The sequence below is a fragment of the Talpa occidentalis genome, unplaced genomic scaffold (genome assembly GCF_014898055.3).
Source record: "Talpa occidentalis isolate TD23 unplaced genomic scaffold, MPIMG_talOcc4v2.1 talOcc4.14, whole genome shotgun sequence".
Lineage (NCBI taxonomy): Eukaryota > Metazoa > Chordata > Mammalia > Eulipotyphla > Talpidae > Talpa > Talpa occidentalis.
Genome location: NW_023601433.1, coordinates 61,609,004 through 61,629,248, shown reverse-complemented (window position 1 = coordinate 61,629,248; position 20,245 = coordinate 61,609,004). Strand labels below are relative to the sequence as shown.

Genomic DNA, 20,245 nt, shown 5'->3' with positions numbered 1-20,245 from the left:
TTTAAGAGTGATCAGAAAAGTCATGGCACTGCCCTAGTTTTGGGGGAAGGAGGTGTTAACCTCAATTAGCATATACAAAAGGTCCAAAAAATATCACTGTGATTTCATTCTGCAGGACATGCCTTTTCAATGTACCAGTTATATATCCTTAGTCATCTCAAAGAATTGTAGGTCATCTACTGTTACTCTCAAGATACTTACTGACATGCAAATAAATGTACAGTGATTGTTCTCACCAGACAATTGTACAAATTTTACTTTGGGCATGAGGTTATGTACAGGAAATCCTCTCCTTTATAGTAATCCTAGGACTTCCACTGATTTTTGTTATGTCCAGGGATTCAAAAACCATTTATAACAAGTACCAGTAGCTCAATGTGAGAAGCGAGAATAAATAATACTACAGATGTCTACTTTAATATCCTAGCCCAAAGCAAAGAACATTGATGGAAACAGTTTCCTACTTTAAGAATGTCCCTAGAACATGTTAAAGCTTTCATCTCAAAGCTGTAAAAGTTCTTACCCTACCCTTCTAATAGAGAGGATTCTAATGAGAAAGAAGGGGATAAAAGTAAAATAGGGCTTAATTCAATTACATACCAAGTATGTGACTTTCAATTAATGTAAGGCTATAAGCCTTTTAGTTCCATTTTTAGCAATGACCAGGAAAACTTTTCTTTACATTTGATATGTTACAGTCTTTTATTAAATATGGATGATTGGATTTGATAATTATAAACTCTGATAATGTCAAGTTTTAATGTTGAATCTAAACAAAATTCTTGGAAAATACTGTGATGCAAACTTTTCTGAATGTTTTACTTTAATTCAAAATGTTTACTCAAAAAGAATTTGAGTTTATAATAAATTGTAACTAAGTGAAAAGTATGCGCACAAACTACATTTTATATGACTGCAATTTTTTTATTTTATAAAAATGTGGTTAATATACATAACAAATGTATCATCTTAATCATTTTAAGTATACAGCCATTATTACTAGGTATATTCACTTTGTTGTACAACTACTATCTATCTTCACCTTGAGAAACTGAAACCCTACACTACGTAAAGAACAGCTCCATGATTCTCATTCCTTTCAGTCCCTGGCAATGACCATTTTACTTTCTGTCTCGATGAATTTGATTATGCTAGGTAACTCATATAAGTGAAATCATATGCTTCTGTCCTTTTGTGACTGACTTATACCACAATGAGCTGATCTTTGCACAAGTTCCTCAGGTTCATTTATATTATCAGATGTCAGTATCTCCTTCCTTCTTAAGATTGATACACTGCAGGAATATATCACATTTTCTTTATTCATCTATCTTTATTGCTTCTACCTCTTGGCTATTGTGAATAAGCACACAGTAAACACAGGTGTACAAGTAAGTATCTCTTTGGGGACCCTAAGTTCAATTTTGGGGGGAGGTAAAATTCCCCCAATTCCAGAAATGGAATTGCTAGGTCATACGGTAATTTTGTTTTTAATTTTTAAAGGAATTGACATATTGTTTTCCATTATATACTATATGATTATAATTTTGAAACTTAAAATTATATATCATAAATATTGATGTAAAAACACTAAATTTTTAAAACAGTGATACTGGTTTTTTGTTTCCAACTTTTCTAAAATAGATAGAAACTCACCCTTATAATTAGGAAAAGAAATTATTCTAAAAGCTTACCTCTCCAATGTATGTGACTGTTTTTCAAATATTTCCAACATGGTATTAAACTGACTAGTCACTGAACGAACAGTTCCTATTATTAAAAAAAAAATGTAAAGATATTACAAATGGCTGATGTTATACTTCTATGCTCATATAATTAACTGCTATATGTTTGAGAATTATACAAGCATAAAGTGGAGACAGCAAAGTGGCTGCACCCACATTTCCACCAACAGCTTATGAATATTCCTTGTTCTCCACACCTTTGCCAATACTTTTGTTTCTAGTTTTTTCAAAAGTATAAATGTGCAACATATAGCAAAGGAAACAAATAAATCAACTACAATATGGAGGTCTCCCCAGTGGTGCAGCAGGTTGAGCGCAGCGCTGTGAAGCCGTCCACAGCCTCTGTAGTGCCGGTTTGATTCCCGGCCGGCCAAGGAGAATCCCACAAGGCACGGCAGACCTCTCCTGTCGCTCCTGCTGCTTCCCTCAGCAGTGTATTTCGGTCCATCTGCCTGTTCTGCTCCCAGCTCTGTCTTTGGTGAATCCTCTCACCATCCCATGCCTCTGGCCTGTACCCCAGCTCTCGTATAAAAATAAATCTTTAAAAAAAAAATCAACTACATATAAAAGAAGCCAAATAAAGCACAAATAATTGACTGAGAGGCTTAATTCTCATTAAAGGCTCAAAGGGTATATTGAGAGAAGCTAGTCTTAGAATTCAGAATTTCCTATAAGCAAGAGAGAACAATTTAAAATCCTGCATAAAAAAATGATAAGGTACAATATACAATATTTTAAGATTAATATAATAGCACAGAAAGTGACTTAAAACTCTGACCTGGACATGCTAAAGGATTACAAAGAATATCAGCTGGTATTCCTGTCACAATTTGAAAATACAGTTCTCAGGAGAGAGAAAAGTCCCTGATATGGACTAAATACTATGTTCACCTAAAATTTATATGCTGAAATCTTTCTATCTAATATGATATTTTAAGATGGGGGTCTCTGAAAGGCAATTAGATCATGAAGGAGTCACAAGAGAGTTTCTTTCCTTTCTTCCTGTTCTTTGTCACTTGAGGACAAAAGAAGGCATCATCTGCAAACCAGGAAGAATGAAGAAGGCTCACCAGAACTCAACTATGTTGGAATCCTAATCTCATACTCCCAAAGTCCAGAACTATGAAAAATAAATTTCTATTGGCTTAGCAAACAGTCTACAATAACATGTGATAGCAGTTGAGCTGACTGAGGCCCCTGCAATATTACAGTAGTACATTCATCACAATGAGAAATCTTTTATTATAAGTGCTAGCACAGTATTCAAAAACAAATCTGTTTTTGGCAAATTGTATGGCTGAGAATTCAATACTTGCTTGATAGCCAGCTCAACTGAACAACTCCAAACTCAAGGGAACTGTGATTTTACTTCAATAATTACTTTAGAGAAAATTACATAACTTAATGACATCAACAGAAGTTGTAACACAATGACACTTAAATGAATGGAAACTTACGTGGTTTGGTTTCAGGAATATCTATGTTTACTTTACTTGCATGGGTCTTTATGAATTCTGGAATAAAAGTGAATTTATTGCAAGCTTCAATTATCAATTATATGTATTAATTGAGTTTAAATCTCACATTTTAATACTTCATTCAAAGAAACTCTAAGAAAAATCAAGAAAATTAAGAAAAAATTCAAATCTGCATGTTTTCTATTCTTACTTGTACTTCAGTATTGGCACATATAATGCATCTAAGACACAGCACCTTCCCTTTCCTATACCCAGTCCCCAAATCTAGCTTGTACAATGTGGCCAGTACAATCTCTTTTAAATTAATTCCAACAATATAATTTTCCTACCAAGAAAAAATCTTCAGTGATTCCCTTATACATATATGTATATATGTAAATTCCTTTGAACAACATCTAATTCCTTTAACTAGGTCTCTCCTACCTTTGTCCCTAGCTATTACTCCACATTATAATCCATTCCATTAGTAATTCCCTACTCATGCTGTTTGTTCATACTTATTGTCTTCTTAAATATCCCTTTCATAAATATCCCCCTTCTTCACTTATCTAAATCCTGTTCATCCTTTAAGGTTGCATAAATCTTTATTCAAATTGGATGAACAAATTGGCTCCTTTCTGTAGTCTCATTGCAAATTTCACATACATTTATCATGAATTATACTATATTAAAACAATACATAGTAAATCTGTGTCCTTAATAAATTGTGGATTTATGAGGGTAACCACCATGTTTTATTCATTATCTATACTCCTGGAATCTGGAACATAAAAAAGAACTTTCACTGAAAATATGAAACTCACTAGTGAATATCTTTTATAAATTTATGATTATATAATTTGATGGCTATGCATTTTAAAATTATAAGTCTCAAAATGATAATATCTTTAGGAAACTCTATGAAAAGCTAGGGATTTATAAAATATTATCACCTTCAACACTTTGCAGTACATTTTCATAACTTTGTGTCATTTCTGGTGGCTTTTCACTATCCGTGCTAAAATTTCAAAAAAGAAAACATTTATTATCAAAAAAATAGGTTCAGCTTACAATTAAATAAGAACTAGAATGTATACCCTAGACATAATCAGTTTGTAGAATAAAATTTAACATATTCTTTAAACTTTATTAACAGACACTAAGGGAAATTAATCAGTAGCAAGCAAATAAGTAAGAGCCAAACTATGTAATTCTATGTATTCCATGAATATAATTAGATATAGCAAAAAATAACATTAATAACAAAAATAGCAAAAGTAAGTTGGATAGAAGCATAAGATTTCTTTTAACCAATATATTATTTATGGTGTAATTATTAAAAGCACAAGTTCTTGGGCCTCCCTGGTGGCACAAGGGGTTAAGACGTAACCTATGAAGCCATCCGCAGTCACTGCAGCATGAGTTCGATCCCCAGCCAGGGAGTGGCCCACATGGCACAGCAGACCTCTCCTATCTCACCCACTGCTCCACTCAGCAGTGTATTTCCTTCGACCTGCCTGTTCTGTTCCCCGCTCTGTCGCTGGTGGATTCTCTCTCCCCCCACCCCTGCACCTCTGGCCTATACCCTGGTTCTTGTATACATGAATAAATAAATCTTTAAAAAAAAACAGCATCTCCTAATGGTGCAGCGGATTGAGCGCCACACTGTGGAGTTGTCCAGAGCCTCTGCAGTGCGGATTCGATTCTTGGCTGGCCAGGAAGAAACCCACAGGGTGGGGCAGACCTCTCCTGCCTCGCCCACTGCTCCCCTCAGCAGTTTGTTTGGTCCATCTGCCTGTTCTGCTCCCTGATCTGGCTCTGGTGAATTCTCTCACCCTCCTGTGCCTCGGACCTTTACCCCAGTTCTTAATAATTAAATAAATCTGTTAAAAAAATCTTAAAAAAAAAATAAAACACAATTTCCTGAATAAGATTCCATGGCTCAAAACCTTTTTTTAGCCACTTATTAATTATATGACCTTCAGTAAATTACTGAGCCATTCAGAGCTTCATTTTCTTCATGTATTAAAGTTGGGGTATTATACCATCTATCTCATAAAGTAGCTATAAGTACAAAATGATAAATGCAAAGTTAAAAGGAAACACCTAGCACACACTAGATACTTAAATTTTAAGTACTACTAAATAGTTTGAAACTAACTTTATGCTTCTCAAAATAAAACTCAAGTGAGTATATCTGAATCTCTGAACCAAGGTCTAGTTATGTAGCCCCCAATGGATCCAACACAAGTACCACTACTTTCATTCCTTTATGTATAGTCATCAGGTGTTCATAAAGTTATATATATTTACTGTTATTAATATGCAATATTAAATAAATGTAATGTGACAGGGAATACACCGATGCATGTAACTTGTTTTGATCTTGAGGAAGTAACAGTTTTAGAGCGAACACTTACACATGATTGATTAAATTAATAATTTAGTGATAATACCTTGAAATAATGATGTATCACTAATTTATAACAAAAAATCATTAGGGATGTGATTTGATGTCAAAGAATAGAGATAAGAAAGATGTAACAAAAGAAGAGATCATTGTCAGACAGGATTTCTCAACCATAGTACTACAGACACTGGAGGAAAAAAGTCTCTTCAACACAGTGTTGGGAAAACTGGACAGAATAAAAGTAGACCACTATCACACCACACACACACATACATTAATTCAAAATGCATTAAATGTGATGTAAGACCTCACACCTTAATATTCATAGAAGAAAATATTGGCAAAACATTCCAAGCATTGGCTTCATAGATGTCTTAGAAGACTTGACACCAAAAGCAAGGGAAACAAAAGCCAAGATAAACAAATGGAACTAAATCAAATGAAAAAGAAAGCAACTATGTGCACAGCAAAAGAAACTATCATCAAAACAAAAAGACATCCTATGAATAAGAGAAAATATATGTATGTCATGCATCTAACAAAGGGCTAATACTCAAGATCCACAAAGAAGTCATACAACTCAACAAAAAGAAAGCAAACAATCCAATCAAAATGGGTAGAAGAACTAAAGAGAAATGCAAATGAATACCACAAGGAGGTACCACCTCACATCTATTGGATGGCCCATATCAAAATGACTAGAAACAGGGCTCTGCCCACAAGATGGTAGAATAGAGAAGCTGCAATTATCCTCTCTCTTAAAAACAACTAGGAAAAAAACACTGATATGGTCATAGAAAAGTCCAGATGCTTTGAACCAGCGATACCTCTCCAGAACATCCCTAGGGAGCTCAAAAACTAAGGTTGGTGGTCACTGAAGGAAGAGAATAGGAGGTGTCTAGGGGCACCCTGTCTGGGCTCTGGGTTGATTTCCCAGGACACAATGAGGGAAACCCAGGACATTGCAAAATACCTCAGTGGAATTTTCCTGACACAAGAGTGGGCCTGGACCCAACCCAGGCAGCAGGAGTTCTTTAGACTCTGATCCAGGAAATTGGGAATGCCTCAATTGGGGTGGTACACCCACTGAAAGCTCTCTCCTCTCACCCTCCCAGAAGAGATCAAAGAAAAGCCAGACATGTGGCTAGTGACTGTTGTAGGTGACAGTAACATTTCAAACTACTGAAATTTCAATTAGGAGCTGACTAGACCTTCTGATGTGATTTCAAACCTCTATGCACATTTTAATATCTGAACCATTATCCTACATTATTATTAGTCATATGCCCACTATTACTGGTTTTAGTTCTGTTAAGTCATATTTTACTTACTTGGTTTTATAAAACAAGGATTTCCAGGAGCTCCCAGACCCTTGTTTAATGTGATTTTTCAGTTCTTCAAGTTTTTGCACTTGCTTTACCATTTGAAAAATGTTTAAAGTGATTGTATCATCAGATGCTGGTAATGCTGTTTCTAAAAAGCTTTGATCTTTACTTATCTAAAATAATAAAATTAACCAGTTACTTAGGAAATATTGTTCCTATACCTTACAGAAACTTTATGATTTCATTTCTCATATTTAAATACTTTCATATTATTATTTATCCTATAATCAAATATTAATATTTGTACAAACATATATAAATAATTAACTAGCAACAAAATTATAGCTCGGTGTTAATTTTCACAAACAGAACTGAAATCTAATCTTCTGTTTATTTTTTTAATATATAAGAATTTTAAGCAAAGTTCAGTAACAACTGTAGCAGACCAGTGAAGCACAATTTAAAATATCTAAAAGAGAATTCCAAAGTAATTGTTCCCCCAAAATTCTTCCTATGGAAAGATAGCAAATTGGCCTCAACAAGTTAGTATCTGGGGTCTATGGAGCTGGCATTCCTCAGGTTGCATGGGGAAGACTGAGACATTTGGGGGCCTCAAGTTCTCTGGAATAAATCAAGCGACTGTGTAATGAGCAGTCAAGAGAATCAGTTAGATCCATTGAATAAAACCACAATTGATATTGTAGAAAATCAGCCTACTTTGAAAAAGTTTAGCAAATATGAGTGCGAAAAAAAGTGAAAGAAATTTAGAAACAGTCAATATGTGGACACACAAACAGGCAGAATAGTTAACTGAGGTCAGGAAGTGTTGACAAGAAAAATAAACCAATGCAGAAACCTCTAATTCTGATGGAAGGAAAATCTGGGGTGGGGTGAAGTAGTGACAGCATAATCTAGGACCTAGCAAAGAGAAATTCTAGCACTAAAAATGTATGAAAAATGTATGACAGAGACTTCATTTTAGAAATATCAACTTGGAATAGGATTAGAATACAGTAATATAATGGAAGTCAGATTGGAGGTACAGTACAGGTGGAAAGGAAGCAGGAGATATATGGAAACTCTATGGACAAAATAAAGATTCCAAAGAAGAGACAGTCACTCAAAAGGAGTCTAAAAAGTGAAGTAGCAATCAGCTACAGTTGTGTATTGCCTCCCATTTAAAAACACATTCTTCACTATTCTCATAATAGAAGATTTCTGTATTGACCAGTATAATGGCATTAACCTTTGTCAGCAGAGGACCCTACACTCTAGAGGAGGAAGAAGCTTGTCTTCCTATTTCTGTCATATCTCTTTTGCTTAATCATAGGGAAGGGCGCATTATACCTAGTAGTGCTCATCTCTAGCAAGTTTTATGTTTCATTTTTAAAAAAATTTTTTATTCATGCATACAAGAGCTGGGGTACAGGCCAGAGATGTGGGGTGGTGACAGGATTCACCAGAGACAGAGCGGGGAACAGAACAGGCAGATTGACTGAAATACACTGCTGAGGGGAGCAGCAGGCGAGACAGGAGAGGTCTGCTGCACCATGTGGGTAGCTCCCTGGACAGCTGGGAATTGAACTCGTGCTGCAGAGCCTGCGGATTGCTTCATAGTGCGTTGCTCAACCCCTTGCGCCACCAGGGAGGCCCCACCAGCAAGTTTTAATAGTAACATTCCCATGGGTGACTTCCTTGAAAAAGTCCTGAGAGAGCACATCCCCATGGGCAGTGCCAATGACAAAACAAAATTATTCCAAGATTCTTCCAAAATGATTAATGTGCATAGATCATATATAATAATCCTCTAAGGAAAACTGTTGAAGTGGCAGATTGCTAAACAACACACAAAAATTATTCAGTACATAATTCAGAAGCTCTGATTTGGAGTTTGAAAAGGTACATATTTGTAACTGATACCTTAGGTGATATTTAAATATGACCCATCAATGCAAGACTGAGATGGTGACAGAGGAAAATAAATGAACTGATGAGCTTCATAAAGTCAAAGAGTGACCAGAGCACTGTTTAAAGAATGTAGTTCAAGAATGAGTTGACTGGGGCCTCCCCGGTGGTGCAGTGGTTGAGCGCTGGGTTGTGAAGCTGCCCACAGCCTCTGCAGCGCCGGTTCGATCCCCAGCCGTTGGGCGAGGGTCCCACATGGCGCGCAGACCTCTCCTGCCACCTGATGCTCCCCTCAGCAGTGTACTTCGTCAGTCTGCCTGCTCTGCTCTCCCCTCTGGCTCTGGTGAATTCTCTCACCCTCCTGCGCTTCTGACTGTACCCAGTGTTTGTATAAACAAATAAATAAATCTTAAAAAAAGAAAAGAATGAGTTCACTGAATCAGTGACTTATAAAATAATCTGGTTAATGGTAAGGTTCAGTATGAAATTGGATGTGAAGGCAAGAGGTAAAGGACGCTTAACTAGATCTTCAAAGATGATGAAGTCAAGAAACTGAGAAACTGGCATGTGGGTAGGTCTCACTTATTGACAAAACTAAAAATAAAGTGAGTCAAATCCATAATATAATCTGAAAAGAGTTTGGGAGACAAAAGTAAGAAAGTAGAAAATAAGCTGGATTGCCCAAGTTTCAAAGAAGTCAATATTTTTCAAGAAGGTGCGGGAATAGTGGACTTCATTCTGATACTGTATCTCTGAAGAGGTAATGACCAATCTACCACAGTCAAAGAAGAACCCCTAATATGCTTCCAATGTCAGTCATGCCTATGCAAAAGCAAAGCCCATACAGGCCATGATAGTTTTCGAATCAGGGGCCAGAGGAGATATAAACAGGTGCTAGGCGACAGTTACAAATTCTATCTTTACTCTTTAATTTTATACCCCAAATGAATGGGCCTCTTTTACTTAAGTACCTGAGTTTCAGGAATGTTTAATTGGGCTAAACTGTAGGCATAGCCAAGGGAAATATAGAATCATTACACAAATCACTGAAACTACCCTGGGAATCATTCTGCTATGTTTACAGCATTCACAGTATGGTTTCTAAAATAGAATCATAATCCCCCTAAGAGAGAGAGATGACTACTCAAGCTGGAGGTAAAGTACCTGAAAATCAAAAGCATAAAATATGATCACTGAAATAATTAAATTGAAAGAAAACTAATATATAATTTCATGATTAAGTTTATATCATATTATACATGATATTTTAAATTTAGGGGAAAATTTTTAGGTGGTAAGTTTTTCTTGCTACTTGCTCTTTTACATAAATTAAGGAAAGACTAATAATCAAATTTCTATTATTCACTTTTAGAATACACACAGAGTATAAAAAATCACTATTTAATGGTTATTAAAAAATGTAAACTTGTACCTCCAATTAGTTTTCAAATGAGACAAAATATTCACTTAATTAGCAATTTTAAAATGTTATACTTACCTCTTCCATCTGATTGACCTGATGTTGAAACCACTGAAAAAGAAAATAGAAAACAAGTAGTTATTGGTAAGTTGAATTTTTGCACTGAAATAAGTCTGTGTGTGTGTGTGTGTGTGTGTGTGTATCTTCATTTATCAAATATTAGTCTTGAACCAAACGTCATTTATCATCTGTTTCAGAATGGGACTATAGCAGCATACATTGGAACATAAAATTTTTAAATCAGCAAGTTTGGGTATTTTTTTTACTTCTTCAACATTTAAAGCCTCTGCTTCATTTACACACACACACACACACACACACACACACACACCTGTAATAAATTTTACTTAAGCTTAAGCTGTAATATATGAAACATACCTTAAAAAGAGATTCCAAAATCTGAAAAATAAATTTTAATTAAAACATGTAAACATAATGTTCTTCACAATGCATATGATAAAATATTTAATTCATTTCTTGCAACTTTCAATCACAAAAATATACAAATTACTAAAAAAACTATAAATCTATAATCTAAAATCTCACTATTTTTATCTTTACAAATAGAGTTTTTAGTACATTTATATAGTTCCTTAGTTCTAGGGAAAAAAATAATTTTCCATCCTTATAGATGTATACCCCCAAATAATTCACATCTATAATTTATTTCTTAATATTGGCAAAGAATAAAATTTAAATTCCTCTCAGAAGTGCAGTATATCTATATTGTCATGTAACAGCAAATACAATAATTAAAAGCATAGTCTTACCAATATTATGTCTTCAATAAAAGTTTGTTCTGCTAAATGTGCTAAAAATAAAGATATAAAATACTACTACTTGATATTTTTAATGGAAAATACAAAAAATTGGTTTGGGAAACAGTGAGAGAAATGGAACATACAAAACCAATCAAAAGTCCAAGATATCTAGGAAATAGAATGCTGAAATGGTTATACACACACACACACACACACAGCCATTCAATAATATCTGGACAAAAATTTTGAATTACATTTAAATATCAAAAGGAAAATATTACTGCAAATATTCAGGCTGAAAAAAAAAAGTTAACTGAAAACTCAAACTAGTCTAAAATTCCTCTTCTGCAACACCAAATCTAGATCAGTAGTTCAAAAAGTGTGGTCCAGCAACCAATAGCATTAGCAATGCTTAAGCAACCGTATTTTTTGTTTTAAATTTTAAAAATTCCCTTTTCACCACCATCCTATATTATCCCCTTGTCTCTCTCCCTTCCACTTAATCTGAGTACGATGATATTTATCGCTATCCACTGGTTTTTGTTAAGTGTTTATGGACACCTTATCAAATTGTCTGCTCTGTAAATAACCAGTATTTGTTATCATTCTGACTTGCTTTACTACGCATAATCGTTTCAAAATCCCTCCTCTCCGTTGGAATTGGCTGCATGTCATTCTTTTTTATGTCTATATGGTATTCAATACTGTTGATGTACCACATCTTCTTGATCCAATCTCCCATCAATGGATATTTAGGGTGCTTTCCTGTCTTACTTATTGTAAATACTGCTGCTATTAATTTTGTGGAACATATGGGTTTTGTGTTGATGGTTTCATATTCTTTGGATAGATATCCAAGAGTGGGGTTGCTGGGTAGTATGATACTTCCATTTTTAGATTTTTAAGGTAAATCCAGATTGCCTTCCATAATAGTTGCACCATTTTGTATTCCTAGCTACAAGGATGCAATCAGGTTCCTTTATTCCCACATCCTCTCCAATATCTGTTGTCAGAGGTCTTTTTAATATGTGCCATTATAGTGGGCATGAAATGGCATCTCATTTTGGTTTTAACCTGCACCTCTCTTATTGGAAGTCATGATAACTTTTTTTTTTCATGTATACTTGCTTTCTGGATATTTTTTTTTTAAAGATTTAGTTATTTATACATACAAGAACTGGGGTACAGGCCAGAGGTGTGGGGGGTGAGAGGATTCACCAGAGACAGAGTGGAGAACAGAACGGGCAGATTGACTGAAATACACTGCTGAGGGGAGCAGTGGGCAAGTCAGGAGAGTTCTGCTGCACCATGTGGGTAGCTCCCTGGCTGGGGATCAAACTCATGCTGCAGTGGCTGCAGATAGCTTCATAGGTTGCATCTTATCCGCTGCACCACCAGGGAGGCCCGCTTTCTGGATATTTTCTTTAGTGAATTGTTTGTTCATATCTGCTGCCCATTTATAGATTAGGTTGCTAAAATAATGTATTTATTAGTAATGCAAATTTTGGGCCATCCCACTCTACTGAAAAACCCTGGAAGTGTATATATTCAGAGCAAACACTAGAAAATATATTCTCATTAGAGATTACAGATAATTTGTTTTTTTCTGTATTTTCCTCACTTTATAAAATGTTCCACGATAATACTGTTTTCAATTAGATAAAACACAAAAAATATTAATTCTAAAACTCAAAATAAGGTGTATTACCAATAGGATATACTACATATTATTCAATTTTCAAAAATAATATAGACATACAGAAAGGCAGGAAGTTAAACAAAAATATGTTAACAATAGTTGCTTATCTTGAGGAAATAGAATTTTGATGACTTTCATTTTTTTGGAATGTCTTAATTTTTTAAATCTTCGTTAATTATGATACTTCATTTTTGTAATATAAACTTACTTAGAAAATACAATAAAATATAAATACTCCATATGAAAATACTAATGACTCAATCACTGCTTTATTTAGAGGAAAATTTGCCTTTGATGTAAATGTCTATGGTAAGAATAAAGAAAAATCCAATGTCCTTTATAACTTCTTAAGACATTGTATTCAGACTAGTATTACCAATGAAATTATTACATTCAAGTTCAAATATCCAATACATCTTTAAAAATTTTGTTAATAATTAATTTCAGGGCTTCCCCTGGTAGCTCAGTGTTTGAGCGCTGGGCTGCGAGGCTGCCCGCAGCCTCTGCAGCGCTGGTTCGTTCCCCCGCCGCCGGCAAGGGTCCCACAAAAAAAAAAAATTAATTTCAATTATTAATAGGAACTAGAATATAGTTAACACAGTTGTTTGCTGTTATTATTACTGCTTGCTAATAATTAAAATTATTAAAATACTAAGTAATATTTTAGAATTGGCCACTTATACAAAATACATACATTTTGTTTTTCCTTAGTTGCTGTTTCTAACTGAGTTAGAAATTGTGAACAACATTCCAAGAATGCACGCAGATTCTTCCCAACCTTTTCAAAAGAGTAACAAACCAGAAAATTACTTTTATTTCAGAACCCATCTGCATATCCATCTGTATTTAAACTCTAAACACGTAAGACATTAAGTGTTTAAACTCTAAACATGTGAGACAAGAAGACATGCTCCAAATGCTATACTAGCAGATTCTCCCAGAAAGTATGGAAGAAAGTATATTCTGGGTCGTGACTTTCATTCATGCTGATTTCCTAGCTATGTTTCCCTCCATTATCCTCTACAATTTACAGGTGGCCATAACAGGTAACCCTTGTATATACCTTACAAATATATATCCTTGTGTTAGAAAATGAATGCTAATTATGGCAACTTATTATAAGTTTACCTGCCAAGAGTTAATGATTTTTCACTATCACTTATGGACCATAGAAAACTTTGAAGAAAAGAAAAAGTAATGGATTAAAATGTCACAATGACTGAATTCCTTTTTTTTTTAAGGTAATTTTTTTTAAAGATTTATTTATTTATACAAGAATCGGGGTACAGGCCAGATGTGCAGGAGGGTGACAGGATTTACCAGAGACAGAGTGGGGAACAGAACAGGCAGACTGACGAAATACACTGCTGAGGAGAGCAGCGGGCAAGAAAGGGTAGGTCTGCTGTACCATGTGGATTTCTCCCCTGCCGGCAGGGATCGAACCCATTCTGCAGAGGCTGTGGACAGCCTCACAGTGCGGCGCTCAACTGCCTGCACCACCAGGGAGGCTCTGAATTTCCTCTTATAAAGCAGTGATTTGTAGCTCAGAGAACTGACCCATGATAAACAAATTTCAGATGCCTGTGTACAGTTAGGATTGTCAAAGAATGTGCTGCATGAGGAATAAGTTTCCTCTACAAACACTGAAACATATTCACATTTGCTATGGTAGAGACCTGTGATCACACGGGGGAGAGGGGGAATAACTGAGACAGTCATTCAGGGAAGCAGGAAAATGACTGAACTAGAGTTTCTAATCACTACAAGGTGGGACCATTAGCATACTTGGGGATTTCCTTCCACACACAGTCAGGTGCCACCAATATAAAAAAAAGATGGAGATCGAGTCGATCAGGGTTGCAGTTTAACAAAATAAGATCAATAAAAGCAGAACAGGGAACAATAGTCTAAAGTAGCTATGCCAGGGAGCAATAATAATGGATCATGGAATTTAAACTAGCGGGGGATGCAACTGTATGGGGAATATAACCAAAATGAAAATGCATACATTGTGCAAAAATGAAAAATGATGTAAGAATTATATAAAATAAAATATTTAAAAAATTAATATTTTAATTAATATTAACCGCTGCGGTGGCGGGCTGGGTTGTGAAGCTGCCAGCAGCTTCTGCAGCGCCAGTCCGATCCACGGCTGCCGGGCGAGGGTCCCACATGGCGCGCAGACCTCTCCTGCTGCCCGCTGCTCCCCTTAGCAGTGTATTTTGGTCCTTCTGCCTGTTCTGCTCCCTGCTCTGGCTCTGGTGAATTCTCTCACCCTCTTGCACTTCTGACTGTACCTAGTGCTTGTATAAATGAATAAATAAATCTTTAAAAAAATTTAAAAAAAATTAACTAGGTAAGCTAGGGCTCAAGGAGAATTTGGGATCATAAAAGGCACTAGGACCAATGGCATCGATTTAAAGATGCAAGAACACTAGTTTGAAGGGATATATGCACTCCTCTGTTCATTGCAGCACTATTTTCAATAGTCAAGTTATGGAAACAACCTAAGTGCCCAGTGGTAAGTGAGGATTATATCATGAAGATGATGATGTTGGTACTATGTGTGTACACATGCACACACAATGGAATACTACTTGGATATCTTCAAAAAAGATGAAAGCTTGCTTTTTGTGCCAACATGGGCAGAATTGAAGGGGATTATACTAAGTAAAGTAAGTCAGAAGGAGAAAGACAAATACTGGATAGTTTCACTCATCTGTAGAATATAAAGAAACAAACAAAGGAACAGACAAAGTTAAACCAAAACAAGTCCTAGAAATCTGACTGTAGAACTGAGGTTACCAGAGGGGTAGGGTAAAAGGTGAGAAGCACATAGGGAGGGGAGCCACCCTTTATGTGGGGGACTGTAGTAGGGATTATTGCAGCTTTGGTGATGAGTATGGTGTAGTGATACACATTTGAAGAGCTGGAATATTTTCTCAACATGATAAAGAATACACATCACAAACCAACAGCCAACCACAAGCTTAAAAAATGAAACAGGTAAGACCGTAGCATTATAAATAGGCTCAAGATATACAAAACCCTTAATTAAATGTCAAGATGTACTGGCAGAGGATGGAAAGATCAGTACACTAATTTCAAGTTATCTAAGAGAATCATTTTCAATGATTGGTATTCGTTGAGAACATATGTGGACTCAAAAAATATTTAACCCTTTTTGGTGTTAACGTTTCTACATTAGGATAACATACATACAGATAAACTGAGTTCTTCATTCTCAGCTGGCTTCTCTTCATTTTGGATGTCATGTCCATAGGCTTCTTCCAAATTAGAAACAACCTATGAAAAAATCAAAGCAAATTAAGTACTAGTGAAAGTGTTACATTAATGTAAAAGATATTTAATCAACCATATCAAGACTTTAGCAGTGCCATCAACATAAATTTTTCATCTCATGCCCTATTTCCCGTTATCATGAAGTTCTTCACCCTACTATCTAAAAAGGGGGAGAGGTCTATGACTCTTACATTTCTATGTTGACAGCTATTTAAAAGGAAAATGATCTGTCCATAAATAATTGAAGCACTCTATGTAACACCAAGGTATTCCTCAATATCTGACTTGATTTTCTTCTTCGAAGAGAGGGGGAAATAAGAGATGGAGACCAAAACCAAAAAAAATTTTAAAGGGCCTCCTCTGGTGGTTGAGCGCAGCACTGTGAAGCTGTCTGCAGCCTCTGCAGCGCGGGTTCAATTCCGGCCAGTGAGAATCTCACATGGCGCAGCAGACCTCTCCTGTCTTGCCCGCTGCTCCCCTCAGCAGTGTATTTCAGTCAGTCTGCCTGTTCTGTTCCCCTCTCTGTCTCTGGTGAATCCTCTTACCCTCCCGCACATCTGGCCTGTACCCCGGTTCTTGTATATGCATGAATAAATAAATCTTAAAAAAAATTATTTTAAAGATAATTCTCTGAACTAACACCTCAAATTTTAAGCAAACATATTTTTGAAAGTTTGACAAATTATATTCTTTTTATATTTGTGCCCCTCCTCATGGTTTTCACTTTGGTACATTTACAATTCAATTCTGGATCTTTATGCAAAAAGAAACTCAGAAAAAGGCTTTCCCCTAATCCTAAGAGCAAAAGTTTCTAAACTACAGAGTAGAGTTAACATAGCAGGCATGAGACTTAGACAGATCTATCCCTAGAAAGATCTGCTTACAAGGCTGGACTTAGGCTGGTGTCTCAGAACTTAGATTTCAGGACGGTCCCCACGATTCGCAGGTAACATGGGTCATTCACTGGTAACCCGTCCCTAAATTGAACAACAATGTGATTTATATTGAATACTTGCTTTCCTTCAGGGAGTCTAGATTTTGGTACGTCAAACAGAGAGTACTTAGGTGACCAACCCCAATAAAACCCAGGGCACTGAGTCTCTAGTGAAGTTTTCGGTTGGTATTTCATATGTTGTCACAATTTGCTGTTGCTAGAATTAAGCATATCCTATATGACTCCAAAAGTAGAATGTGAGGAGTCTGAACCTAGTATCCTCCAGACTTCACCCATGTACTTTTTCCTTTTACTGATTTTGCTTTGTATTCTTTCACTGCAACACGTCTTATTATCAGTATGGCAATGTGCTGAGTACAGTGAGTTTTTCTAGCAAATTATTAAACCCAGGGATAGTCATAGAGATCCCCAGCCCAGGGAGCAACCAGTATCTTACCATTTTCAGACGGTTGGTAACTGTACTGATCAATTCATCTTCTGCTATTAACTCCTTTGTCCTACTTGATGGAACAGGCAAAGCATACCTTATGAGGGAGTCTCCTGTTGGTGGAGATCTTAAGACCATTTGTTCAAAGTTATCACGTACTGATTTTGCAGTCTGTTTTTCCTTTGGTGCAAGTGATAATGGTGAATTAAGCAGTCTTTTTTTACGAGTTACTTCTGGTACTTTTGCCAACTTATTACTAGAGGTCAACAGATGTTTTACTGGCTTCATTTTGTTGTTTATTTAGTTTCCAAATTATAGATGAAATTTTTATTCTTCCCTGCAAATAAAACATTAAGATTTCAAATTTAAAATGATGGCAGAATTATCAACTGCTTTAAAGATGATTCCACAGTAAATTCTGGTACAATTATAAAACGGAGCTGGAAACATTTCTAACAAAAGACTGTGAGAAAACCCTAGAGGAGATTAAAGACTCATTTACATCTGGATAATCAAATTAAGGGAAGTGAAAACTGAACTAGGGTGGGTCCTAATCCAATGCCTGATGTCTGTACTGGAGTTAAAAATGGACAGAGACACAGATACAGATACCTGTAGATGAAAATGCCAGGTGAAGACAGAGACAGACAGGAGACATGAGTCTCAGGCCAGGGACACCTAGGACTACCAGCGCCCACCAGAAACTAGACACATGGAACAAAGTCTCCTGCAGAGCCTGCAGAGGGAACCAACTCTGCCCACACCGTGGTATTGTTGTAGAGCAACCCCGATACAAAACGGGGTGCCTGACTGTGGGTCCTCACCCGCGCGCTTAAAAGGACTTATCAATGCTCTACTGCAGGCACACGTGAAAGGTTAATAAAAGGTTTATTTACAAGGGAAAGGGAAATGAGGAAATGTACAGCTCTGGGAGAAAAAGTGGGAGACAAGGTTTTAAATGAGTCCTACCCGATCCGCCGATCAGGAATCCCAAAATGGCGCTCTGAGAGCTGGCCGCCAGCCAGGAGCGGTGAAGCCAGGAGGCGAGCGATCGCGAGCCAGAGCGAGAGCAAGGCCCACGTGTTTGGTTTTTATATCCAACCTGGCTGCCCAACTCCACCCTCAGGTCCCAGCCACCCTCCCCTTGGTGGTGATGGGATTTGTCTTTCCCAATGTCCTGATGGCTTTAGTCTGGAGTGGGGGTGGAGTCCACAAAGCCTGTATGAGATTATCTCAGGACATCCTTTCCCCCTAACAGTATCAGTCATCCAGCATTCAATACTATGGGGAAAATAACTTACTGCAGGCCCAGGAATGCTGGTGAAAATGATCCAATAGAAAGCAAAAGTCCAGAGAAGGAAATTGCTTAGATGATATCCATAAGCAAACAAAAAGAAATGAGTTGTAATACACAAATAGGTCAGGACATTTCAGATAGGCACAGGGAAAGCTCAACTATGATAGCTGAGTGGGAAGGCAGGTCTGCGGGTTACTTCAAGAAACCAGAAAAAGAAGGATGGAAGACTTACCAGGTGCTAGAAAAACTGATGGATCCATGAAAGTCATAACACAAAAATAAAAGTTACAAGCAGTGAACATTCGTATTTAGAAGAAAAGATTTAACGATTTTACACATTTACTTCATTTAACCCTCCGAATAATCCTAGGAGGTGGATATTTATCCCACCATAAATTTGCCCAAGTTTATCAGTTCTACCACAAAGAAAAATGTCTTGTGCTTTTCCTTCAAGGATTCTGTTGCTATTTATTCCTAACCTTTTAATGATCTGGTACACAAAATTGAGGGAGCGGGTGGGCACAAACGGTGTGTTTGCCTTAGATCTTGCATCAAAACCACAACTGCCAGAGAAGCAGTCACCTGGAAGCAAACTTGGGAAACCTAAATAAGGGACTAGGAAAAAGACTAATTATAATAAAACAAAAATCAACAAGCAACAAGAACTATAAACCAGATAGACACTATGGGGGAGGGGGAGGAGAGGAGAGGAGGGATTAGGATCAAAATAAGGGACTGGGAATTGCATGGGGACAAGCAAGGATGCTTTTGCATGGGAACCTAATGAAAACTCCCACAATTTAATGAAGTTCACCCCTTCCCTCCTCGTAGTGTACCTGCTGCGGCTGCTGGACGTCAGCTACTGGCTGCTTTGGCCTCGGCGAGGCTGGCCCTAATGTAAGGAAGTTGGAAATTTTGACCCCCCGGACTTCCTTCAAGACAGAAGCCTGCAAACCCTCTAGACAGCAGCTCGGCTGTTTCAAATATTAACATTGGAGCGGAATGAAAGCCGGTGGGGGGGGGGGGCTTGGCGCCCCACGGTGGGCAGCGATGACCTTTGGGCCTCCCGGCGGGCCCTGCTGTTGACGCTAAGACGTTGCCGCCAACGTCGATGGGAACGACGGGAAGCGCTGCTTCCCGGAAGCGGAAGTGAGGAATTTGGAGACTTGTGCTCCCACAAATGCCTAGCTGAGCTGCTTTCTCACCTGTGTGACTTCTTCCCTGACGCTTCACAAGCCCAGGTTCTTTCAGATATTTGCCCTAAAGAAATGAAACAGGGCCTCCCTGGTGGCGCAAGGGGTTAAGACGCAACCTGTGAAGCTGTCTGCAGCCACTGCAGCACGAGTTCCATCCCTGGCCAGGGAGCTACCCACATGGCGCTGCAGACCTCTCCTGTCTTGCCCGCTGCTCCCCTCAGCAGTGTATTTCAGTCAGTCTGCCTGTTCTGCTCCCCACTCTGTCTCTGGTGTATCCTCTTACCC

At 37.2% G+C, this 20,245-nt stretch overlaps 1 protein-coding gene across 3 annotated transcripts in view; it reads right to left on the bottom strand.

Annotated features, from left to right (window-relative positions):
* The window catches only part of LOC119244694 (coiled-coil domain-containing protein 7-like), a 34,932-nt gene extending 15,067 nt beyond the window's left edge, over nt 1-19,865 (bottom strand). For 2 of the 3 annotated variants that reach the window (XR_008551806.1, XM_054695094.1), the window contains exons 1-10: nt 19,601-19,865; nt 17,477-17,804; nt 16,005-16,088; nt 13,477-13,560; nt 10,701-10,721; nt 10,341-10,373; nt 6,944-7,110; nt 4,156-4,220; nt 3,203-3,259; nt 1,695-1,770 (exon numbers count right to left, since the gene is read on the bottom strand). Coding sequence is in view for 1 of the 3 variants with exons in the window: in XM_054695094.1 (XP_054551069.1) it covers nt 1,695-1,770; nt 3,203-3,259; nt 4,156-4,220; nt 6,944-7,110; nt 10,341-10,373; nt 10,701-10,721; nt 13,477-13,560; nt 16,005-16,088; nt 17,477-17,755 (866 nt within the window). In the remaining 2 variants the exon portion in view is untranslated. The remainder of the gene's footprint in view (nt 1-1,694; nt 1,771-3,202; nt 3,260-4,155; nt 4,221-6,943; nt 7,111-10,340; nt 10,374-10,700; nt 10,722-13,476; nt 13,561-16,004; nt 16,089-17,476; nt 17,805-19,600) is intronic. The other variant, XR_008551807.1, reaches the window with a different exon arrangement.
* Nucleotides 19,866-20,245: the final 380 nt, after the last annotated feature.